Consider the following 23,115-nt stretch of genomic DNA (forward strand, 5'->3'; position numbering starts at 1 on the left):
GCGGCACCCCTGGAGTTGCAGACAGGCTGCGCTCCCAGTCTCGGCCCCGCCCCTCCGTGGGGCTCCTCTTGACCCTATTACTGTCCCTCCTGTCTCCAAGCCTCTGGGTTTGTGTCCCCACCTAAAATCCAGTCTCCCCGAGACGGCAGTGAGGTCCTCAGGGACAGGACCCCGCGTCCCCTTGGTCCTGCCTTCCCGGCCCCACCAGGTCTAACCCCTCGCTGTCCCCGCAGATCTAGGTTGGACACCTCTGTGTGTCATCTGCTCACGACGTCCCTTTGAATCTCACCCCCTACCCCGATGAACCTTCTTGCCGGAGGGTCTCTCTCTCCCTGGCCAGGTACAACCGGGCGCCTCCTCTGCAGCCACAACTGAGCCCCACGCTGAGCTCGGGGGTCAGCCTCTCCTTCGGAGGCTCTCGGAGCGGCAGGTTTCCATCACCATAACTCCCGCGTTTCGCTGAAATTGCATCTTTGTATGTCTGCTTCCTAAACTCCACGCAGCACTTACACTTTGGCTTTAGGCAAAACCCCAGACCTTGGTAAAGGTGGACGCTGAACAGAGGCTCCTGAATGGCAGCTAAAGCACTCGCCCAACTTTCTCAAATTTCAGCACGGCCCAAGCTCACCCCCGCTCTGCCCCTTGACGGGGTCCCCGGGGTGTGCTGGTCTTCCCGACGGCCTCTGACAGCTGCCCTCCACTCCACTCCCCGTCAGCTGGGTTCGGGGCTGTGTTCACAGGGTTTGCTACAAAAGCACATTTTGTTTTCCGTTTCTGAATATCTGTTTGGACTAAAACCACCTCTTCAGCTGCTTCTCGTTCTCGTTTTACCTCCGGTCCTGACGCCCCTGGTCTCCTGGGTCCATCAGTTCCCTGTGACCTCACTGACCTTCTCCCCAGTCTGGGCCCCCGCGGTGGGGCTGTCTACTCGACACCCTCCCTTGCTCTCTCCTGCCTCTCCCAGCTTGCAGGCAGGAAGCAACGAGCTTGCTCTGCCCTGAGCCTCCCCTGCTGAAGGGCGGCCAGCCGTCACGGGGAAGGTCACAGCGCTCAGGCCTGACCACACCTGCACACAGACCCCTACCCCCACCCCCAACGCTGGCTGTCTCTTCTAGGATGGTCACTTCCCTGAGTCACCGCCCTGAGGGTCTTTACCCTCCCCCAGCTCCATGACCCTCCCCCACGTGGGCCCTCATCCCATCCTCTTCCACCTAGAGCACTTGGACTTGGTAACCTTCTCAGACAAGCCTTGTGTGGACTGCTTGAGAAAGATCAGACTTCTGCCTGGACGCCAACTCCTGCCTCCCCAGCCCCCCGGTATCCTCTGCCCTGGACGTGTCCCTCCACCCACAAAAAGTTCTCACCTATCAAAGTAGGAAACCAACTTCCTTTCCCTCTGACCACACGCTTCCTCCTAAAGGTCTCTCCCTCCCAACTGACAGAAACCGGCCCTTCTCTCCCTGCCATGCATGTCCTGGAGGAACCCCCTCTAGCCTCACAGCAGCAAAATGACTGCCCCCTGGCTTGGGCGCTGGCCTCCTGGGCTCAGACCGCTGCAGCCTCACCCTTGCCCTCCACGGGGGCGGCCGTGCATCACACCCCAGCCAACACGCACATTTCTGGGCGTGTGATCTGACGCCTGTGCCTGCCCTACGGGAGACAGGACCCTGCAATAATTCAGCTCGTCTGCCCCTCATGCTATCAACTTCAACTGTTTCTTCCAGCAGGTTTCAGCTATTCCAATGATCCTTAGTAGACGCTCTGGAATGTCAAATTAAGGAAACCACACGTAGCAGCAAAAATATCCCAAATTGTCCCCACACGTGTACTTCCAGCCTTGTGTGGCCCTAGGACCATGAGCCCCCCTCCCCTGCTCGCTTTTGCCAGTGACCGGTCTCCCCTGTGGGTGGGGTGTCAGCAGAGCCCCACCCCCTGCCAGCAGTGTCAACCGTTAAATCCATCTTAGCCCTGTCCGACGGCTGTGACCTTGTGCCCTCTCTGACCAGAATCTCTGCTGAAGCCCCCCAGGTCCTGGTCCTCAGCTCTTTCTCTGTCCCCGCATCTTCCACAAATGTTCTGAGTGAAGGGCACCCAGAAGACTTCGGTTTCCCTGCACTTGCGCACACTGGCTTCACGCCCCGACTTCTGCCTGGCACTTGTATCCCGCTGGAGCCCCACACCCTGCTCCCGAAGGCCCATGACAGACACGCGCTCTGACCTCCAGCTCCTGGAACCCCTCTTCCTCCACGTCGTAGGAGAGCGTGTGGATCTTGATGTCTTCGGGCGAGAGGTCGAGGAACTTGCCGTCGGGGTACTCCAGGCTCTCCTTGGTGGGCGACCGGTCCTCGATGAAGGTGGTCTCACAGCAGTCGGCCGCCACGCTGTCCCCCCAGGGGTGCAGCATGCCCTCTGAGTAGAGGATGATGTTGGGCCGGTAGAGGGACTCCACCGACTGCTGGAGGGTGTTGGGGTCCAGCAGCTGCTGGACCGGCTTGTTCCTGCTGCCGTCCGGGGCGGCCGGCGCTGCGTTGCCCACCATCCGGCAGCTCTGGTACTGGGGCGCCGGGTACACGGACACCAGGCCATCCCTGCTCTCAGACACGAGGCTTCTGGTGTTGATCAGGCCATTCCTCTTGCCGGCCTCGCCGAGCTTGCCGCGCACCAGCCCACTCTTCTGCTCCACGACTCCAGCCATGGCGCTGTCCTCCCGGCCGGGCGTCGGGCTGGCGGGCTGGACTTGAGGGTCACGCTTGCCTCACGGGGCCCATTTCTCCTGGAGGAGGAAGAAACGGAGATGAGACAAGAAAATCACGCCTGCAGAGCTGCTCATCAGCCAGACCCTGGCTGTCTCAGGGTTTCCCGGTCACCGGGGTGCACAGCCGCTGGTCCGAGCCCACCTGCTCTGCCGAGTTAGACAGGCTCCATGGGGGCAGCGGCCAGAGGGAGCCAGAGGTGGACTCCTTGCATCTATACTCTAGTCTCTGCTCCAAATGAAGGCGACTCTGCAGGAATTGGAACCACTGCCGCTCTAGAGAAACTCATGATTTCAACCGACCTGCTGAAACCCACAGGCAAGCCTACCCTCACCAGCCTCGACCACAGGGGACGTGGGGCAGTTCGTCCAACCCTCCCAGGCCCGCGGCTCCTCGTCCCAGCAGAAAACTCACACCAAGGAAGAGAGGGTTGACTTACAAAGATCTTGTGACTTAGTACTAATGGAACAAAGAAATAAAGCAACTATTTTAGTTTTTGAACTTTTCTAACAAACAACCAACCTACGACCTCTTGTGAATAAAATTTTGACTAGAGGGACATTAAAGTTTTATATTCTAATAAATTCAAGGATTTTTTTTGCAGTACGCGGGCCTCTCACTTTTGTGGCCTCTCCCGTTGCGGAGCACAGGCTCCGGACGCGCGGGCTCAGCGGCCATGGCTCACGGGCCCAGCTGCCCCGCGGCATGTGGGATCTTCCCGGACCGGGGCACGAACCCGCGTCCCCTGCATCGGCAGGCGGACTCTCAACCACTGCGCCACCAGGGAAGCCCTCAAGGATTTTTTTGAGTAATATATTTTTATCTTTATCATCTTTATTCAGGGTTTTTTTTGGTCTAGTATATCTTAAATATTGATCTATTTTATTTAAAAATTTTTTTCTGAAGAACTAAGTTGCTTTCACATATAACTTACAATAAAATACCTCTGTGTGATAAAAACAAAAAACAAAAAAAAATGCCCCACACAGATTTAGAAGTGATAGGAAGACCTACATGTTAGTGCTGTACAGGGACTAAGTTCCCCGGCTGAGGAAATCTCACACACACATTCTCGTATGTTCTTTCCTTGTGTTAGAATTATCTCAACGCTCACACTTGCCACTGGCCTTCAGCAGGGTCCCAGGAAGCAGACTGGAAATTTCCTTGCCTCAGTGGTGCTCGGCTTAGAGAAACAACTGGGATACAATTAAGAAGTCTTCTAAACTGTTTCTCCCTAGATCATGCTCCTTTCTAGGGTTTCAAATGTTAAAAAAGAAAAGAAGATACCCAAGCCTAAGATTTTGGGAGACAGCTTTTCCTCTTTGCAAATTAATAACTGTTATGTAGGAAAACGTTCCCTCTTGGGGCTTTCAGGTGCTCCGGCTTTCTATGAGATTTAAGAATTTTCTTACATCATAACCGCTGGGTTTGGTGGTAGCTACAGGTATCCAAATTTTCAGACTGAGCAGAGGAGGAGAGAGCGAAGACACCCTTGCGACTAACTGGAAAAGAGCAGTTTAACTGAGTCGACAGATGACCAGTCGAGGGCAGTATATGCACTGGGAGGTGTGGGTGTCACCATTGTGACACTGTGTCACATGTCCTAGAGCAGGACACAGTATGGGCTCTGCTGCTGTGGCTCTCAGAAGTCCTCGGGCCTGGGGCCCAGTCACAATCCGAGAGCTAAAACCACCGCTTCTGAGCCCCTGCGAAGCATGTCCTGTGTGTGCGCATCACCTCCGCACCCAGTCACCTTCCAAGCTCATCCAGGCGTTTCTGGTGCAAACATCCAGCTTCTCTGATCTTCATCCTTCCACAGCGAAGCTGCTGGGCCCCTCATGCAGGGCTGGATGTACCAACAAGACCAGAATAACCTTCTTGAGACTCAGTTAGGCTTCTCAGACTCAGCTCCTGCCTGGATCCGAAGTGAGTATCTCACAAAAGACATTTGGTTACATTTATTCAAATTCCTCCTCCTGGACGGAGTCTCCTGTTGCAGTTCAGCCAGAGTGACCTTCCCTTTTCTGGTGTGTTCCCGGCAGCCGGGCTCCGGTTTCTCCTCTACCTCCTTGTGCGTCCTTCTCTGCCAGCGTGACAGCTACTCACGTCACCTCCTCCTCAGCCCCTGCCCTGCCCAGAGCCTGAGACCAAAGAACCACGGCTCCTTCACCCCTCTGGTCCTGGTATGCAGCAGGTGCCCAGTGGACAGTCTCAAGGGTTATGGGATTGGGATAACGCTACGTGGGCATCTCCTTGAGCTGCACCAGCCTCAAAGTGGGTCGAAATCATGGCGCTTTGAGGCAGGCGCAGCTTACGTCTCCACCTAGAGGCGGCTGGGAACTTGCACCATTAGCACCACCTGGGATTCTGTCGGGGAGGCACGGTCTCGACCACCTGGAGCTACCGAGTCAGAATCCGCATTAACACGACCACAAGGGTTATTTTGCACCTTGAAGGGAGGGGCCCTGCTCTGTAGTGCATAGTGTGGGTTCTGGCTGTTGGCTCCTTATTACAGCTATTTCCTATCCTTCTTTTTAGTATTTAAACAAACACATCCAACAGTTTACATTCTTCATCTTTTGGTTGTTTTTGGCCGCGCTGCATAGCTTGTGGGATCTTAATCCCCACCAGGGATTGGACTTGTGCCCTCGGCAATGAAAGCGGAGTCCTAACCACTCGACCGCCAGGGAATTCCCCAACAACTTACATTCTTAAAGACCTTTTTTTTCTTCTTGGAGTGAATTTTTCCAACGTTGAGTATGATAAATTATGATTACATCTGAGGTAAAGGGGCTGGAATGAGTGGAATTTTATTTCTGTCACTTCAGCCTCCTTCAATACTATTTCTTCTAACACAGACTGGCTTGTCATTGTCTCTAACCCCTAATTCCTATTCGCTCATTTCCTCTGTGTTTACTTCCATGCACTCCTCCCCCACTATAGCCGTTCCCGAACCCGAGTTTAGCGGCTCTGAGATAAAACGTCCCGTGCCAGAGCCTGGGGTCTCCTCCAGCATCCTCACGACGCTTACTGGGGTCTTACCCGTGATGGTGCCATTCCTCCAAGGCTCTTTGTAACAGACGTAAAATTATGTAATATAATCGGTTATATTATATAACAAACGATACTTCATTTTTTTCTCAGTCCATGATATTCAGAACCAGCAGCTGCAAAGGGGAAACCCTTTGACTGGATCCTTTATTTCTGCTTGAACAGCCTCCGCTCTGTCGAGGATGCTGCCTGCCTTCTGTGAACAGAGATCTTCCTGGGCTGCATCAAGCGCTCCCAATTTTGTCCTCCGGGTGAGGCCCTGCAGTCTGCTTTGACGAGTCTAGCAGAGGAAGCTGGTCATTCGCGCTACAGCTGCTGCATTACTGATGCTGGTGGTCGGGGGAGGGGAGAGGATGAACAGGGGTCTCCTGGTGCCTAAGGTTCATCCCCTTTCTCCTCTTTCCCTCGTTCTCTCTCTCAGAACCACAGCTCAGAGAGCCCTCCCACCCACGGGTTTGGGTGAACACCAGGCAGGTAAGGAAACTGAGGGGGGTTGTGAAAGAAAACAGACAGAAAGCAGACAGGCAACAGCTGTACAAATTCTGCGTTGTACAGAAACACACTTTTCTTTACTTTGAGGCTGTCAGGATATAAGAGGACGAAACTAAGAGTCAGGAAACCAGGGATTTACCCTCAGGTTTGCTACTTCCTATGATCTTTAGCAAGTTGCTTGTGGAAGAGGAATTACTGATAACGCAGTTGAGCGAGAAAAGCTTTAAGGTCCCTTCGGCTCTATGATTTGTACCTCATGGCCCATGAGCCTTGGGGTTTTATGGGGTCAGATGGAGCTTTTCCACAAGGTGGTGAAAAACCTCACACTGACCACAACAGGCTAGGCTTCGGTTCAATAAGATGTGTATTTGTCAACTGCTTACTGTTGCGAGGCACTGTGTTAGGTGATCGCTGAAGACAGAAAGATGACTTCCCGATATTAAAAGCCGAATCAGCGAACAACAATTACATAAACCAGTGTAACAGTAGTTACACAACCAACCTGTCGGAAAGTCACATCAACGTGAAACTGAAATCTAATGTTTCAGAATGAGCTACAAGGAATGGAGAGAATGGTAGACATCGTGAAGAGCAACATAAATCAGGATTGGGAAAATAATCAGAAGCAACAGAATTTGAGACTAGAAAGAGACGTGAAAAGAACCCAGGAAAGAATTAGAAATAAAAGAGAAAGTAATTTCAGAAATCAAGGCTAAGCCAGAAGGGACACAGGAGCGAATAAACACAGTGGATCGTCCCTTAAAAGAAACAGAACATGGAAAACAGAAAAATGTTTTAAATTAAAAAAACATGAATACTTCAATTTATATGAAATTCTAGCGGAGTGTTTGTTGTGGAAGCAATCAAAACATTGTTTGGATCAGGGTTGGAAGGACGATTTCGTGCAAAGGGCACAGGGCAGTATCTCAGTCGATGCAATGACTCAGTATCCTGGTAGGGCAGGGGTTATGGTGGACGTTTGCATTTGCCAGAGCTAATCAAACTGTAACACCGAAGACGTGCATTTCACTGTGTGCATTTAAAGTGCTGAAACTATTGTGAAACAAAGCAATAAATGCAGAATAAAGGCAAAGAAAGTACAATATGCATATACAAGGAAACCTCGGAGAAGAAAATAAACAATGGAAAACAGCAAACACTAAAACTATGATTTAAGAAAATGTTCCCGAAGTGAATGTTGAACGGGTTCAGTCAGCGCCCAGAGAAACAGACCAAGAATGACTAATCCCAACGTAAGTTACAGGCAATCTACTAAATGTTAAAGAAAAACAAACAAACATAACACCTTTGGTTATCCAGGAAAAAAGAAAAACCTGGGTCACTCAAAAGGATAAGAAAATCAGATTGTCATCAGGCTGGCCCACAAAATGCTTTAGAACAGAAGCCAATGGAGTAACACACTGAAGATGCAGCGGCAGGGAGACTTGAGTCAAAGGTTTTACATTGACTCAAACTGACCCCGGGCTTAAAGCCTGTGGGTGAGCGGACGGGAGGAGTGTGGGTCCCACGAGGCCTTCCTGTGGAATCCAGATGCTACGAGCTACGATGAACGACCAGAGGGGTGGGCGTGAGGGCTGGCAGGGGTCAGGGGCTACAAGCAGGACAAAGACAAAGACGACGGGCTTTACACACCTCTCGTGGGAACATGTGCCGTCACCCATGAAGCCTTCTTGCCAAACAAACACAGCACAACACAACACAGCAAAACACAACACAACCTTATTTTCATCAAATCTCTACGTCTAACCACCAATTAGGAAATTCAGACAACAGAGGGACAGGTCAAATGACATCATGGGTGTATGAAACCAGCAAAATGCGGAATGTGGACAACTCTACAGGAAAAATAACCCAGGAATTGTAAGGATTATCAAACAGAGAGAGAGAGAGAGAGTCTGTGGATTAAAGAGACTTAGAAGACATAGCACCTAATTGCATGTATTAATTTAATTTGGATCTGATTCAATTTTTTGTATATATATATATATACGTACCTGTGTATATACACTCGTGCCCATGTATGTACACACAAACACATGCATATACTTACACATACATATTCATATTAAATGACTCTCTACATCTATACACACATTTATATATGTTTATGTATTGAGACATTGGAGAAATGAGTACACTGGCTGGAGCTTTGTAATTTTTTTAGGTATTGTTAATTTTTGGAAGGTGTATGATGAAGATTAAAAAAGAGCTACCTACTTTTAGAGATCCATACTAAAGTATTCACAGATGAAATAAATGATTCAATGTCTGGGATCTGTTTAAACATCATCTGGGAAGGGAAGAGCTGGGTAGGGTACAGAGAACACAAGGTCGGCTCTGGGTTGATAATCAGTGAAGCTGGATGATGGGTACATGGGGTCCATTATCCAATTCTCTCTACTTTCATGTACGTTTGAAATTTTCTATAACAAAGAGTTAAAAAAAATCAACAGATGAAGATGTGTAAGAAAGATGTTCCAGGTAGAGGAAACAGCATGAAACAAAAGCCAAGAGGCAGGGACGCCTAGCAGAGGGGCCAGGGGTCAAGTGGGAGGAGGGCAGGCGCCTCGACTGGAGGGTCTTGAATGTCATCTGCACATAAAACATTTACTGTGATAAACTCTGGGCGTCGTTGAAGATCAGCTCCTGAGTGGATGTGGTATCACGGAGGCTGCTCGGGCAGCGGGGTCTGTGGGCAGCACGGGGAGTGGGCGCAGGGGACAATGGGGGCGTGGCTGTGATGCCGAGGGCACCCCTCTCAGCTCAGCTGCTCTAGGGCAGCCAGAGGCCAATGACTGCAGGGACCTCAGGGTGGCACGATCCAGGAGAGCGTGGTTGCGATTTTGTCTCTGACAAATGGGTTGTAAAGAGGCTATTTGAGTAGCCTGGGCAGTGGCCAGGGGATTCCACAGCCGGCAGCCCCTGTGCTGCTGCCACCGGACAAGAGGGCTTCCTGGGGGACACAGGCGCCTGGAGAGCCTGCGGGGACGCCCGGGAGACACACGGTCCTTCCCGGGTAACTGGCGCGTCCGTCCCCTCACTCACTCACCCTTCCAGGCTGTGGGTGGTACCCAGTGTCCGCAAGGCTGTACTTCAAGAGGGTCACCTACTGAGGATCTCTGTGTGTTTCTAGAGCTGAGTGGCCGTGTGGCCCGAAGCTGTGGACACAGGCTGGGGAGGGTCCTGGGCGGGTGTACGTGCCCCCGCACAGTCCTGACCTGGATGCGGGGGCCACGTCCCCCCGCAGGGAGGGGCGGCCAAGCCTGGGCCTCCGAGCACCGCATTGCGCTGCCTGCTCAGTGCAGCATCTTCCTGGGAGCCCAGGGTCCCTGGCGGGGTGAGTGGGGCTCATGCGGGAGGAGGTAAAGGCGACAGAGTGGCCGGACTCCTACGGCTGCTCAGGCCAGACAGGACGACCCACCCGAGAGCATTTGTGAACAATTCACAGAAAATAGTTGTGAGCAGCCTGCAAGGCTGAGGAGCCGCCCAGGAAGAGGAATCAGTCGAACAGGAAGGAGAAGGATGGGGTGGGGGTCTGGGAGGAGCTGAGCGTGGAGCACAGGCTCCGGACGCGCAGGCCCAGCGGCCATGGCTCACGGGCCCAGCCGCTCCGCGGCATGTGGGATCTTCCCGGACCGGGGCACGAACCCGCGTCCCCTGCATCGGCAGGCGGACTCTCAACCACTGCGCCACCAGGGAAGCCCCCCGCCCGCCATCCATTTTTGATTGGTTTTTTGCTTTGTTCCGCATTTGACTCTTGGTGCTTCTGTCGTGTTAAGCTTGGTTTCAAAATCGCTCTCCACACAGCTCATCCCTTTGGTCCCCCAAGTTCAAAAGCCCTTTGTTCCTCCCCCTCTGTTCCGTCCAGTCACCGATTCTGTTGATTTTCCTCAGAGATGCCCCTTGGATCCTGTGACCAGAAAGCCCCCTCGGCGGCGGTCGGGCAGTGGGTCTCAAGGGCAGGCCTGGGCCCCGCGTAGTGACTGGGTACACGGCTGCTACCTACCCCTGCTTTGCCTGTGCCTCACCCAGTTTCCATGTTGCCATGTCTAATTTTTTAAAAGATGCTGAAAATGGAGATTTTATGAAAAATCTCCCAAATTTACTCCTGTTCGCTCATTTTTGTACAAAAATTATGAGTCCATGAGATTTGCTCGGCAAATCCCTCCCCAGGGCTGCTGGGAGGAGGGTCCGGATTATGCTGGGGTTTCTGAGCCCGTCCCCCCGTGAGAGGCTCTCCTGTGCCCACTCCCACATTCTAGGCCTTGGGTTGGGCCCCCAGCTGTGACCGCCCCGTCCAAGCTCACCTTCCACCCCCTAACCCCATACACCGAGACTCAAGACACCCAGCTGTCCGCTCTGAACTGGCCTCTGCGGATGCTGGGCCCACCTCTCCCACCACCGCCACCCCTCCCCATCCCCCAAAGCTGCCCTGACTCCACAACCGGCCTTGGCTTGGACGTCACTTCCCCTGTGGAGCAGAGTCTGGCCAGGCCTCTGACACCACCAGCCACGCTGCCCTGAGATGCACTTCGGACAGGACCCTGCCTCCAAGGCCTGGAGCTCCTCTGCGTTAGAGACCCACTCCACCCATCTGCGATTCTGATGGCGAAGCCTGGGTCACTCATGGTCCCCACAAACGCTTGATGAGTAACCAAGGCTGTTTGCCAACATAGGCCACAACCGGACGCTCAAATACGGTGACAAGAACCTCACTGATGAAGACAAAAATCATCCTTCTTCCTCAATCAGGAGAAATTATTTGCTTGGTCAGTAACATGGAAAGACAGGTAACATAAAGCTCTCCGACCTTAGACCCAGTTACTGAATGCTAGTGGCTTGTCTTGATTTATAAGTAACTTTTCAGTTAGGAAGAAGCCATTCCAGCTGGAAATTCTGTGTCATAAGGGGAAAGCATATTACTATACTTTTGGTGTGAGAGTTGGACGTTCGTCAAGCAACTTCCTGGAACTTCCTTTGGCATAAAGACCTGCCATTCTGTTCCCACCCAGATGTCTTCACAGACGCCAGTGGGAAAGAGCCGCAAATGCCTATGATCCAGCTTAATCCAGGCAATGACTCCCACCTCATTCCTATTTCAATTAAAGATAATGATGCCTAAAGATAATAGAAGCACTGTTTTCCTATGACTGCCCGTCGAAGGCTTTCTAAACCTGGACCAGCAAACGCCCCCCAACCCCAGTGACGATCCCCTCTCCGTACAAGTGGAAACTACCCCGGGGGTGGGGAGTCAGGCTCCCAGGGGACAAAAGCCAGGGTCCAGAGTGGACGGCGGCCTGAGCAGAGGTGGCCTTAATCCCCAGTGCAACGTCACCTATAAAAGTTTCAAAATAGGGAATTTGAACTCCTGCCCCCCAAACCAGGGGAAGAAGCAAGTTGGCAGGAATCTAGCACCTAGTACCTGGCGAGGCGAGCACGCAGGGGCACTTCCGTGCATCCGCCGAGAGGCTCTTGGTGGGCACCGATGGTGAGTGGGCAGTGTGCTGGGCGGGGGGGCCGGAAGGCCATCTGGTCTGGGCGCTGCACACAGCACACGGGAAGATGGTCTTTGAACAAGCATGGAAGTAAGCCTGGGGCTCCAGACCAGGCGAAGCTGGCCTGGAGGGAATGAACACAGCACCTGGGGTCTGGGGGTTCAGAAAGTGCCTCCTGTGCAGATGTCACTTAGGGGAGACGTGAAGCTGGGGCCGGGGTTGGGGACCAAGGCCGAGGGGACGTGTTCCAGGCTGAGGGGACAGGCTGGGAGAACAAGGAGGCAGGGAACAAGCTGCTGGATGGAGAGAGGGCTGGGGAGACGGGCGTGTGGGAAGTGCGTCCTGACAGCCCTGGGGTGCAGCGAGGGGCGGGCTGGAGAGGAGGGGCCTGGGTGGGCATCTGAGAAGCTGGAGGCAGGGATCCCGGCCGCAGCCCAGGCAGCTGGACCTCAGGACAGGGTGCAGATGAACAAAGTGCACCCCAGGAGGTGTCGGGGGCAGGGTCGGCAGGCCCGGGTCTCCTTGGATATGCATAAAGGGGGGCATGGAGAACGTAAGGGTGAAGCACCCCCCACTCCCCGCTCCTGCCCCAAGCCCTGGTGGACAGAGGTGCTATTTGCCAAGGTGGGAAACGGTGGGGGATGGATCTGGGAAAGTTGGGGTTGGTGATGAACTCTCATTTCCCGGGTGGGCTGACTGACAGGTACCCCACCCCAGGCCCTGGCTGCCACCATCCAATGGCGCTGTCTTGGCTCACACAGGCCAGGTCAGAGGGGTTAAGGCCCTGGTGTTGCTCCAGCCAATGACAGATGGACAAATGCCCAGCATCTCTGCCCCTGGGTGGGAGGGTCCTGCACACCATCCCACAGGCCGGCACCCTGGTGCCCAGAGCCTGCTTTGCTGCCGGTCGCGCCCCGTCTCACTTCCCTATTCCGCTACTGCTGTTTCCCCTGAATCCCTGTCCTGGGCCTGCTTCTTGGGGAAGGAACCCAATGCACCAGACTCTTGTCCTCCAGGCCCGTGAGGTACCTCCCCTGCTATTGCACAGACAAGAAACCAAGCGAGATACCTCGTGTGTCCCCAGACCTCATCTCCGTGTCACCTAATGACCTCAGCTCGCTCCCCTTGTCAGGACCTGGAGAAGAGGGGACATGTTTCCCTCCCGTCCCAAACAGAGGCCGCCCCAAAGAGCCAGCAAGGTTGAAGGGTAACACGTTGGCTCGGATGAGCACATTTTAAAGCGAAAAGCAAAAGCAGCCTGGGAGTCAGTTAATTCTCTCTGTGAATGCATAAGCTGCCGGGGCCTGTGGGGAGGAGGCGTGCTCACTGCCAACTGATAAACTGGTGGTTGGTTCTGTAGGGCAGTCTCAGAAGGCGCGATCATTTAAGCTGACCCTAAAAGATTCTCTCACAATGAGCTGGGAAACGACTAGGCTTCCTGACCTCTGAGGCCCAGAGTGAGACCCCGACTCACCGACTCTTCACCAAGAAAATGAATGCCCCCAGCGGCCTCAAAGATTCAGCCTGGGGCCATGTCTCAGGTGGTGGCTTTCAAATTCTACACGGTCCAAAGTCATCACAGCTGCTGATCTAAATACAAACGGAAAAGATGCTCCAGCCAGGAAGAGGAACAGGTGAGATTTGAACCAGGTATGTCTGACTCCAAGGTGTACTGTCTCCTTGCTCAGCTGGAGCAACACCCTCGTGTCACCCAGAAAGTTGGGGAAGCTCGTGAGACTGTGGGCTCCATAGTCAGCCCTCTCATCTGAGGGGCGTGTAGTGTTTGAAGATCCCAGTTTTGTTGCTCTCTCTTGTTTTAATTAGTAATTTCGTTCATTAAAAAAAAATAACAGCATTATTGAGATATAATTCACACACCAAAAAATTCACCTGACTTTTAAAGTGTACAATTCCAAGGGCTGCAGCATACCCACAGAGTTGTGCAACCTTCACGCCTATCTAATTCCAGAATATTTTCATCACTTCCTACACAGCAAGCAGTCACTACCCCCTTTCCCAGCCCCTGGCAACCACCAGTCTGCCTGCTGTGTCTACGGATTTCTTTTTCTTTTTAATTTACTTTTGGCTGTGTTGGGTCTTCGTTGCTGCGCACGGGCTTTCTCCAGTTGCGGCGAGCAGGGGCTATTCTTCGTTGTGGTGCTCGAGCTTCTCATTGCGGTGGCTTCTTTTGTTGCAGAGCACGGGCTCTAGGTGCACGGGCTTCAGTAGCTGTAGCACATGGGCTCAGTAGTTGTGGCTCGAGGGCTTTAGAGCGCAGGCTCAGTAGTTGTGGTGCATGGGCTTAGTTGCTCCACGGTATGTGGGATCTTCCCAGACCAGGGCTTGAACCCGTGTCCCCTGCATTGACAGGTGGATTCTTAACCACTGTGCCACCAGGGAAGTCCTGTGTCTACAATTTGATGACTGTGGACGTTTCACATAAAAAGAATCACACACGTGGTCTCCTTGACAGGCTTCTCTCACTGAGTGTCATGTGTTCAAGGTGTATCATGTGTGTACGTGTCAGTGCTTCCTTCCTTCCACGGCCGAGTGGTCATCTGTTGTGTGGCTGCATGGCATTTTGTTCGGGGGTTGGGGGGGGTTCTCACTGAGATACTATGTAATACTGGATTAATTATGACTGCATCTCTCTTGTTGAGCGGTTGATAAAATTGAGCTTTCTTTTTCTGGCAAATGCATAGAATAAAACTGTCTTCAAAACAGAACAAAGCAAAACAAACCCTCAGCCTGTGCCTCTGGAGTATGGGAAAGGCATTTCACATACAGCCCAGAACACAGAGTGACAGATGCCACAGGTGTGGAGTGAGCAGAGGTGGGATCTCCCCTGCATCAGCTGGACCAGAGAAAGCCCACAGGCAGGCAGGCCACGCAACTTGCTGATGGAGGGAACACCATGGGCTGGGCCTGTCTCCTCACTGGACAGAAAGCTCCGACTTTCTGTCGGAGATGCAGAAATGCAGCAGGCGCTTCAGAACAGAACATGCTTCAGATGCAGAAATGCAGCAGGTGCTTCAGAACAAGGCAGCCCAGCCTGCAGCCTCAGCCCCGTCTCCCTCACCAGAAACAGGGTCTGAGCGATACTGAGCTCCGTCTGCATCTCGCTCTGCTACACACATGCTCCACCACCATCCTGTATTATGAACACGGCAGAATTATACATGGACCTCTCTGTGTAGAAACTGGGATTATACATTCCAGGTTGTGTTTTTCTCAACCTTGTTTCTAATGTTTCATAGATGCTCTGCTCTGAGGAAATAACTAGGAAATAATCAAAAGAAAGTTTTGGGAAGCAGCGTTGTAAGTGTAATAATTTCCAAACACAGGTATGAGCGATGAAGTAAAGACAAATGAAGAAGTAAGCCTTCTTTCTATGAGTTGTCCTTTTCTCTGAGCCTGTGGACAATTCTAGATTTTGAAAAAAATCTGTCTCCTGCCCCACCCCCTCACTCATCCCACCCCCACCTCCACAGGAAGACATGAGGATCTGCACTGCTGGGCTTGTTTATGTGTGTGTGTGTTGAGCGGGAGGAATTTCACAAAGTAGTACCTGATGTCCATGCTTCTGTGGCTAAGTAAGACCCTTATGTGCCAAAGATCTTGTGCAGCAACAGTCCCATTTAACACATAAAACCACCTTTAGAGCAGCATCTCTGAGTCAAAAGAGAATATGGAGCAAAGTAGCTAGGCAGCTGGCGGGGAGAATGAAACTAATTCACAGATTGGTTTAGCGTGACATTTGGGACAGGTGACAGGCCTGGGTTGTTCCTCACACAATCTGCCCTCATGCAGCTCAATCAGGAAACGTCAGGAGGGCACCAGGTGCGGGGTCTTCCCTAAACCCCAACACTGTCAGACAACTTTTGTGTCAACAGCAATACTTCCCTCCTGCTAAGCAAATAATAGATGTGTTCCCACCAGTGCCCAAGTGTCGAGAGAAGAGATCTGCTTGCAAATCCTTATTAAAACAATTAAAATTTGCCTTTAACACAAACACACAGAGAAGCCTGTGATTTGGCACTGGAGATGGTTAATGAAGCATTCAGAACCAGATGAGTTATTGTCATTTAACGTTTAAATGGCATGTAACAATTGCAAAATGCTGTATCGCCCCAACTCATCACTTCTGGTGGCCTGAGACTTCCTGCTCACACAGCCGATCCAGACTCCTGCCAGGAGCCAGTCTCTGTCACAGCACCTCTGGGAGGAACGCAGGGATCTGAGTCTGATTCATGAATGTGGAGAGGAAACACTGTGATATCGGATGTGAGAAAAGCTGCGTATCAGGGCCTCTGCTGCCTGTGAAAGTTGTGTCAACTTCCTTTAGCTTTGTGGGTCTCCATCTCAGTCTTAAAGATGTCCTGAGAAGAGCCTTCCACTCCAATAGCACCTCCATGTCCACCTTCACAACCTCCAGGTTTTCATCACCACCACCATCACCATCACCACCATCTCCACCATCACCACCATCACCATCACCACCATCTCCACCATCACCACCATCACCACCATCTCCACCATCACCACCATCTCCACCATCTCCACCATCACCACCATCTCCACCATCTCCACCATCACCACCAGCACCTTCATCACCAACATTCCTATTATCACCATCTCTACCCTCATCATCACATTCCTCATCATCACATCACTACCACCACTACCACCACCAGGAAATGGCAAACTATAGCCCACAGGACAAATCCAGCCCACAAGCTAAGAAAGATTTTTACATTTTTAAATGATTGAAGATAAGAATTATATTCCATGATACATGAAAACTAAGAAATTCAAAAGTCAGTGTCTATAAATACAGTTTTATTGAACCCCATCCACATCCATTCATTCACATATGCCTCTGACTGTTCTGCACTAAAAGAAAAGAGTTGAGCACATTTAATAAGAGGCCATATGGTCTGCAAAGCCTAAAGTATTTGCTATCTGGCTCTTCACAGGGAAAGCTGAGTGATTCCTGACCATAACCCCTCCCATGCCACCACCACCACTGCTAACACCACTACCACCAGCACAAGTGATGTTGCCACTACCATCACCATCAACAGCAACGACACCCCACCCCCACCGCCCATACCACTCTATGGTTTGGAGGTGTGGAGACCACCCACGTGGTCAAAGAATCCCATGAAAAAGCTGTGAATGAGGACACAGAATCAAGCAAGAATATTCTTCCCCACCAGTGAGTGAGAGAGAGGGAAGCCTTGTAAGGAAGTATTCTTGTCCCTGAGACCCTGTGAGTGAACCTGCAGCCACAAGCCTGCACTCGCACCTGAGTCCTCACACCCTGAGTCCTCACCCTCCGTGTGCCTTGAACACTCAGCTTGGAGTGTCTCGGGCTGGGAACTTCCCCCCCAGCCTTCCCCGATTCTTGGCAGAAGCAAATGAAAATCCCTTCTGGAAGAATGTGCTAAAGACGGGTCTCAGAACATGTTCACAGATCATGCTCTGGAACCTGAGTCTGGGATGAAGCGCTTGAGGAAATAAGCCCCAGTCAGCAGGGGCAGAGCAAACGCTGCACGACCAGGATCACACTGGCTGCAGGTATTGACATCAGGTACAAGGTGTAGAATAAACACGCTTACTGTGTTTGAAAATGCAGGACTTAGAACTTTAAAATTAAAAAAAATTACATTTTTTGAAATTAAAACCTCAATGGACAGACTGTCCGTTCTGGCATTAAAGTTGACGAGCGGCTCCAAGGGATTCTCTTACTACAAAACAAAACCCAGGATTAGAACACATTTGGAGACGTGCTGGTTGTGAAGCAAAATCACCAAAATCACTGCCATTCCTTAAATAACTACTGGGATGGGCAGAGCTGCACTGATTTAGGATGACAAATGCAACAATGACAGTGAGTTATGCAGCCTTGGTAGAGAAACAAGATGATGAAGTTGATCCAAGCATAGACTCCCAGGCCCCCAGCAGAGTTTCTTATTCAGTGGGATGGGGATGCAGAGCCACGGACCACACTTTGAGACCCACTGTTCTGTAGATTATGACAGAGCATCAAGTAAGTGATGACCCCTGGCCACAGGCAGAAATAGAATCAAAACTCTAGGGTGGAAAGCCCCCCAGATGTAAGCACATAATAAGATCAAGCAATGACCTGACAATTAAAGTTCCCCATACACAAAGACTGTATGTCCCTGTGAGTGAGAATCAATAGAAAAAAAAAAAAAGCACTTTGGACAATCAAGGACTTCAGATATTGGAATAGTAGGAAGACAGAACAATGGTTTATAAAATATTTACAGAAATATTTGTAGAAATGTAGAGTTATAAAATTTATGAAATATTTATGAAAGAAATAGAAATATTTAAAGATGAACAAGTCACAAGAGACTGTCAGAAATAAACAGAAAAAATAAAAATAGCTTGAATTTTAAAAAGTGAAAATATTTAATGTGTTAGAAAAACACAACAGAAGAATTAAAATAGCAAAATAGATGCAGCTGAAAAAAAAAAACAACAAACAACTAGAAGATGAATCTGAGAAAATACCCAGAATACATCATTAAAAGAAAAGAGAGAAAACAGAAAATGATGGTTAAGAGTGTGGAGTGCAGAATAAGAAGGTTCAACCACTTCTAGTAGGAGTTCCAGAAAGAGAGAAGAAAGGGCAGATAAACACAGAAAATGCCACACGGACATGCTGTAGTCAAACTGATAAATGTGAACTTCAAGGAGACCTTAAAAGCAGTTGCAGGAAAAGGGCAGATAATTTACTCAGCAACAAACATCAGAATGACAACCGACATCAGGTAACAGAGATGGGCTGAGAGCTTCAGTGTATCAGAAGTAGCTGCCAACTTTAACTGTATGCAGTAAAATCGTCTTTCAAGAACAACGTGAGATAAGATAGATCGAGAAATGAAGAGACTTAAGGCAAAAAGAATTCTATATGATGCACTTCAGGAGGAAGAGAAATGATGCTGGCAGGTAGCTTGGGAGGCAAGGACTGGTGAACAGAGAAACCAACATCACATTCGTGAATCCAAACAAATAATGAGGATATACGACCCCCGCCCCTGAACTGTGAGGTTCATCTAAAAAATTTAAACACTGGAAAACAATAGTATGTAAATCAGGAAGTGGGTGATACTAAGAACCTTTCAATGTTGCACAAATGTCTTAAATTATTCAGTTTTAGACTTAGGTTAAATACGCCTGGGTAAATTTCAAGGATAACTACCAAATGAATAAAAATAGTATACACATTTCAAATCAGGAGAGAGAAAAAGTGAATAAGACTGAAAAAAAAAAGCAGTACAAAAATAAAAATAAAAAATTGAGGTAACTAGTGAAAATATGTCAGCATTCACAATAGGCATTAATTAGTTGAAAATGCCAATTAAAATGGATTTTTACTCAGGGTTTAAAACAGTATCCAGGGCTTCCCTGGTGGCACAGTGGTTAGCAGTCCGCCTCCCAATACAGGGGACATGGGTTTGAGCCCTGGTCTGGGAAGATCCCATATGCCATGGAGCAACTAAGTCTGTGTGCCACAACTACGGAACCTGCGTGCCACAACTACTGAAGCCCACGTGCCTAGAGCCCATGCTCCACAGCAAGAGGAGCCACTGCAATGAGAAGCCCACACACTGCAACCAAGAGTAGCCCCTGCTCACCACTGCTAGAAAAAGCCTGTGCGCAGCAATGAAGACCCAATGCAACCAAAAAAAAGAAAAAGAAAAAAGAATGGAAAGAAAGAAGTAAAATTGTCTCTTTAAAAATAAATAAATAAACAAAACAGTATCCAGACATATGTTATTTATAAGAGACACACCTAAAGCATAAGGACGTGGAAGTACTGAAAGCAAAAGGATGAAAAACATGTATACAAGAAAAATCCTAAGCAGAAAATAAACCTGGCACAGTTTAGTGAATCAGAAACAAAGTAGACACCAAGGAGTAGGAAATGCCACTACATAGCAACATAGATAATACATAGTAAGAGGTTCAACTCACCAGGCTCAATGATCAACTTCTGTGCACACAATCAATTCATATCATAATCTACAAAGCGAAATTGGTGGAATTACAGGGATAATGGGATATCTTCACCAGCAGAACAAGAGACTTCAAAACACTCTCTATATTATGTTAAGAAATAGACCCAAAATAAGAAAGACATGGAATATTCAAAAAGCAACGGTAGCAATTTTAAGCAATGAGCATATATAAAACTCTGCATCCAGAAATTAAAGAATAGATTCTTCTAGGCACATGTATTTTTTTTCTGTTTCTCCTTAGTTTTCCTTCCTTCCCTCCCTCCGTCCATTCCTCCCTCCCTTTCAAAAGTAGATCAAGTACTAAGCCATGAAGTACCAACACATTTCACATAATCAGTATCTTATAGACCATGTTCTCTAACCACAACACCGTTGATATAGCAGTCAATACATTTAGTAAAAACCACTCTCATTTGGCAGTGAAGAAAAAAGAAATACATTCTTAAGAAACATTGGACCAAACAAGAATCATAACAAAATATAAATTTATTTAGAACTGAATCACAGTGAAAAAACTACATATTAAAACAAACTACATGGGGGCTTCCCTGGTGGCGCAGTGGTTAAGAATCTGCCTGCCAATGCAGGGGACACGGGTTCGATCCCTAGCCTGGGAAGTGGGATATTCCACATGCCATGGAGCAACTAAGCCCGTGTGCCACAACTAATGAGCCTGTGCTCTAGAGCCTGCGTGCCATAACTACTGAGCCCGCGTGCCACAACCACTGAAGCCCACGTGGCCTAGAGCCTGTGCTCTGCAACAAGAGAAGCCACGACAGTGAGAAGCCTGTGCACCTCAATGAAGAGTAGCCCCTGCTCACTGCAACTAGAGAAAGCCCATGCGCAGCAACAAAGACCCAACACGGCCCCCCCGCCAAAAAAATAATAAATAAATTAAAGAAAAATAAAACAAACTACATATCAAAACCTAGGGATGCAGATGAAGAGATACTTAGAGGAAAAGGGATAGCCTTAAATGCATATATTAGGAAAATAAAGGCTGAAACATAATGAGTCAACATCCAAATAATAAATTAGCCAAAATAATAACAAAGGGAATGAATACATGTGACAGGTAGTAATAAAGATAAGAGCAGAAATAGTGAAATAGAAAGCAGAGGCACAACACAGGGAACCAGCAAAGACAAAGTCTGTTCTTTGGAAAAGCCTCTGGTGGCCCTGATGAGAGGCTGGGTGCCCATGACCAAGCTGGGCTTCTGACCGTGGATGGAGATCTCATTAAAATACTACTGAAAGAATAAGAGAGGCAGAGTCAAGATGGCGGTGTGGGAAGACGTGGAGTTAGCCTCTTCCCACAACTATGGTGCCTACTGGCCACTGGTGGGGGACTCTGACGCCCAAGGAGACAGGAGGAACCCCAAAGTGAACTGGTAGGACATAGTGGGACTGAGTGGGGAGGAGAAGTGGAGGCCAGACAGGATCAGGAGAGGCAGGCAGGAGGGACTCTCTGGGAAAAGCTGGAGAGGAGCAGAGGGCGATCACCTGGCCCACTGGGGTCGGAGCCTGCTGAGCTCCCAAGCTGGTACCCCACCTCCAAAGCCCCATCCAGGCCGTGTAGGTCCTGGGAGCATAGGAGAGAGACTGGGGAGATCAGGAGAGGCAGGTGGGAGGGGCCCTCTGGGAGGAGTGGGAGAGGAGTGGAGGGTGATTGCCCCACCCACTCAAGCCCAGGAAGCCTGCTGGGCTCCCAGGTGAGGTCCCCTGCCCTCTGAGACCGGGGTGGGGGGCATGCCTGGGCCCCTTCTGTTCCGTGAGCCCAAGCCCAACCCCCTACAGCCCCCAGGGGCTTTTCCAGTGCTATGGGTCCTGAGCATTGGCCCTGCCCACTGTGCAAATCTTGCCCTTGCTTAGGCCCTGCCATCCACAGTCAAGGCCTTCCCCCTCCTTTTTTTCTTCTTTTCCTTCCTCCTCTTTTTTACTATTGTGGTACTGATGTACCTTCCAGTTTACTCATCTATATTTTTATTTTTACATTCTTTCTAACATATCTTATAGTCTCCTAGTCTAATCTTATTTTTTACTTTTTTATTGTTCTTTTTTTTTTTTTTTTGCTGCCCCACACAGCTTGTGGTATCTTGGTTCTTGAGCCTGGGGTTGGGCCAAAGCTCCTGCAGTGGGAGCTCCGAGTCGGAACCACTGGACTAACAGAGAACTTCAGACCCAAAGAAATATCCATTGGAGTGAGGCCTCACGGAGTTCCTCATCTCAGCACCAAGACACAGTTCTACACAATAGCCTACAAACTCCAATGTTGGAAGCCTCAGACCAAACAACCAGTAAGACAGAAACACAATCCGACCAATAAAAAAAAAAAAAAAAAAAAGAGACGGCAAAAAAATATGTCACAGATGAAGGAGCAAGGCAAAAACGTACAAGACTAAATAAATGAAGAGGAAATAGGCAATCTACCTGAAAAAGAATTCAGAGTAATGATAGTAAAGATGATCCAGAATCTCGGAAATAGAATGGAGGCATGGATTGAGAAAATACAAGAAATGTTTAACAAAGATCTAGAAGAACTAAAGAACAAACAAACAGAGATGAACAACACAATAACTGAAATGAAAAATACATTAGAAGGAATCAATAACAGAACAACTGAGGCAGAAGATTGAATAAGTGAGCTGGAAGACAAAATGGTGGAAATAACTGCCGAGGAGCAGAATAAAGAAAAAAGAATGAAAAGAATTGAAGACAATCTCAGAGACCTCTGGGACAACACTAAACGCACCAACATTCGAATTATACGGGTGCCAGAAGAAGAGAAAAAGAAAGGGTCTAAGAAAATATTTGAAGAGGTTATAGTTGAAAACTTCCCTAACATGGGAAAGGAAATAGTCATTCAAGTCCAGGAAGCACAGAGAGCCCCATACAGGATAAACCCTAGGAAAAACACACCAAGACACATATTAATCAAACTAACAAAAATTAAATTCAAAGAAAAAAATATTAAAAGCAGCAAGGGAAAAACAAAAAATAACATACAAAGGGATCCCCATAAGCTTATCAGCTGATTTTTCAGTGGAAACTCTGAAGGCCAGAGGTTTCCAGAAGTATCCAGAGTGGCAGGATATACTTAAAGTGATGAAAGAGAAAAACCTACAACCAAGATTACTCTACCCAGCAAGGATCTCATTCAGATTCGATGGAGAAGTCAACAGCTTTTCAGACAAGCAAAAGCTAAGAGAATTCGGCACCACCAAACCAGCTTTATAACAAATGCTAAAG

At 49.3% G+C, this 23,115-nt stretch overlaps 1 protein-coding gene across 5 annotated transcripts in view; it reads right to left on the minus strand.

Moving 5' to 3' along the window:
* SYNDIG1 (synapse differentiation inducing 1) overlaps positions 1-23,115 on the minus strand; it is a 117,360-nt gene that overhangs the window by 54,313 nt on the left and 39,932 nt on the right. For all 5 annotated transcript variants that reach the window (XR_009522210.1, XM_060032923.1, XM_060032920.1 and 2 more), the window contains exon 2: positions 2,219-2,773. Coding sequence is in view for 4 of the 5 variants with exons in the window: in XM_060032923.1 (XP_059888906.1) it covers positions 2,219-2,695 (477 nt within the window). In the remaining variant the exon portion in view is untranslated. The remainder of the gene's footprint in view (positions 1-2,218; positions 2,774-23,115) is intronic.

The sequence above is a fragment of the Delphinus delphis genome, chromosome 15 (genome assembly GCF_949987515.2).
Source record: "Delphinus delphis chromosome 15, mDelDel1.2, whole genome shotgun sequence".
NCBI classification, from domain to species: Eukaryota; Metazoa; Chordata; class Mammalia; order Artiodactyla; family Delphinidae; genus Delphinus; species Delphinus delphis.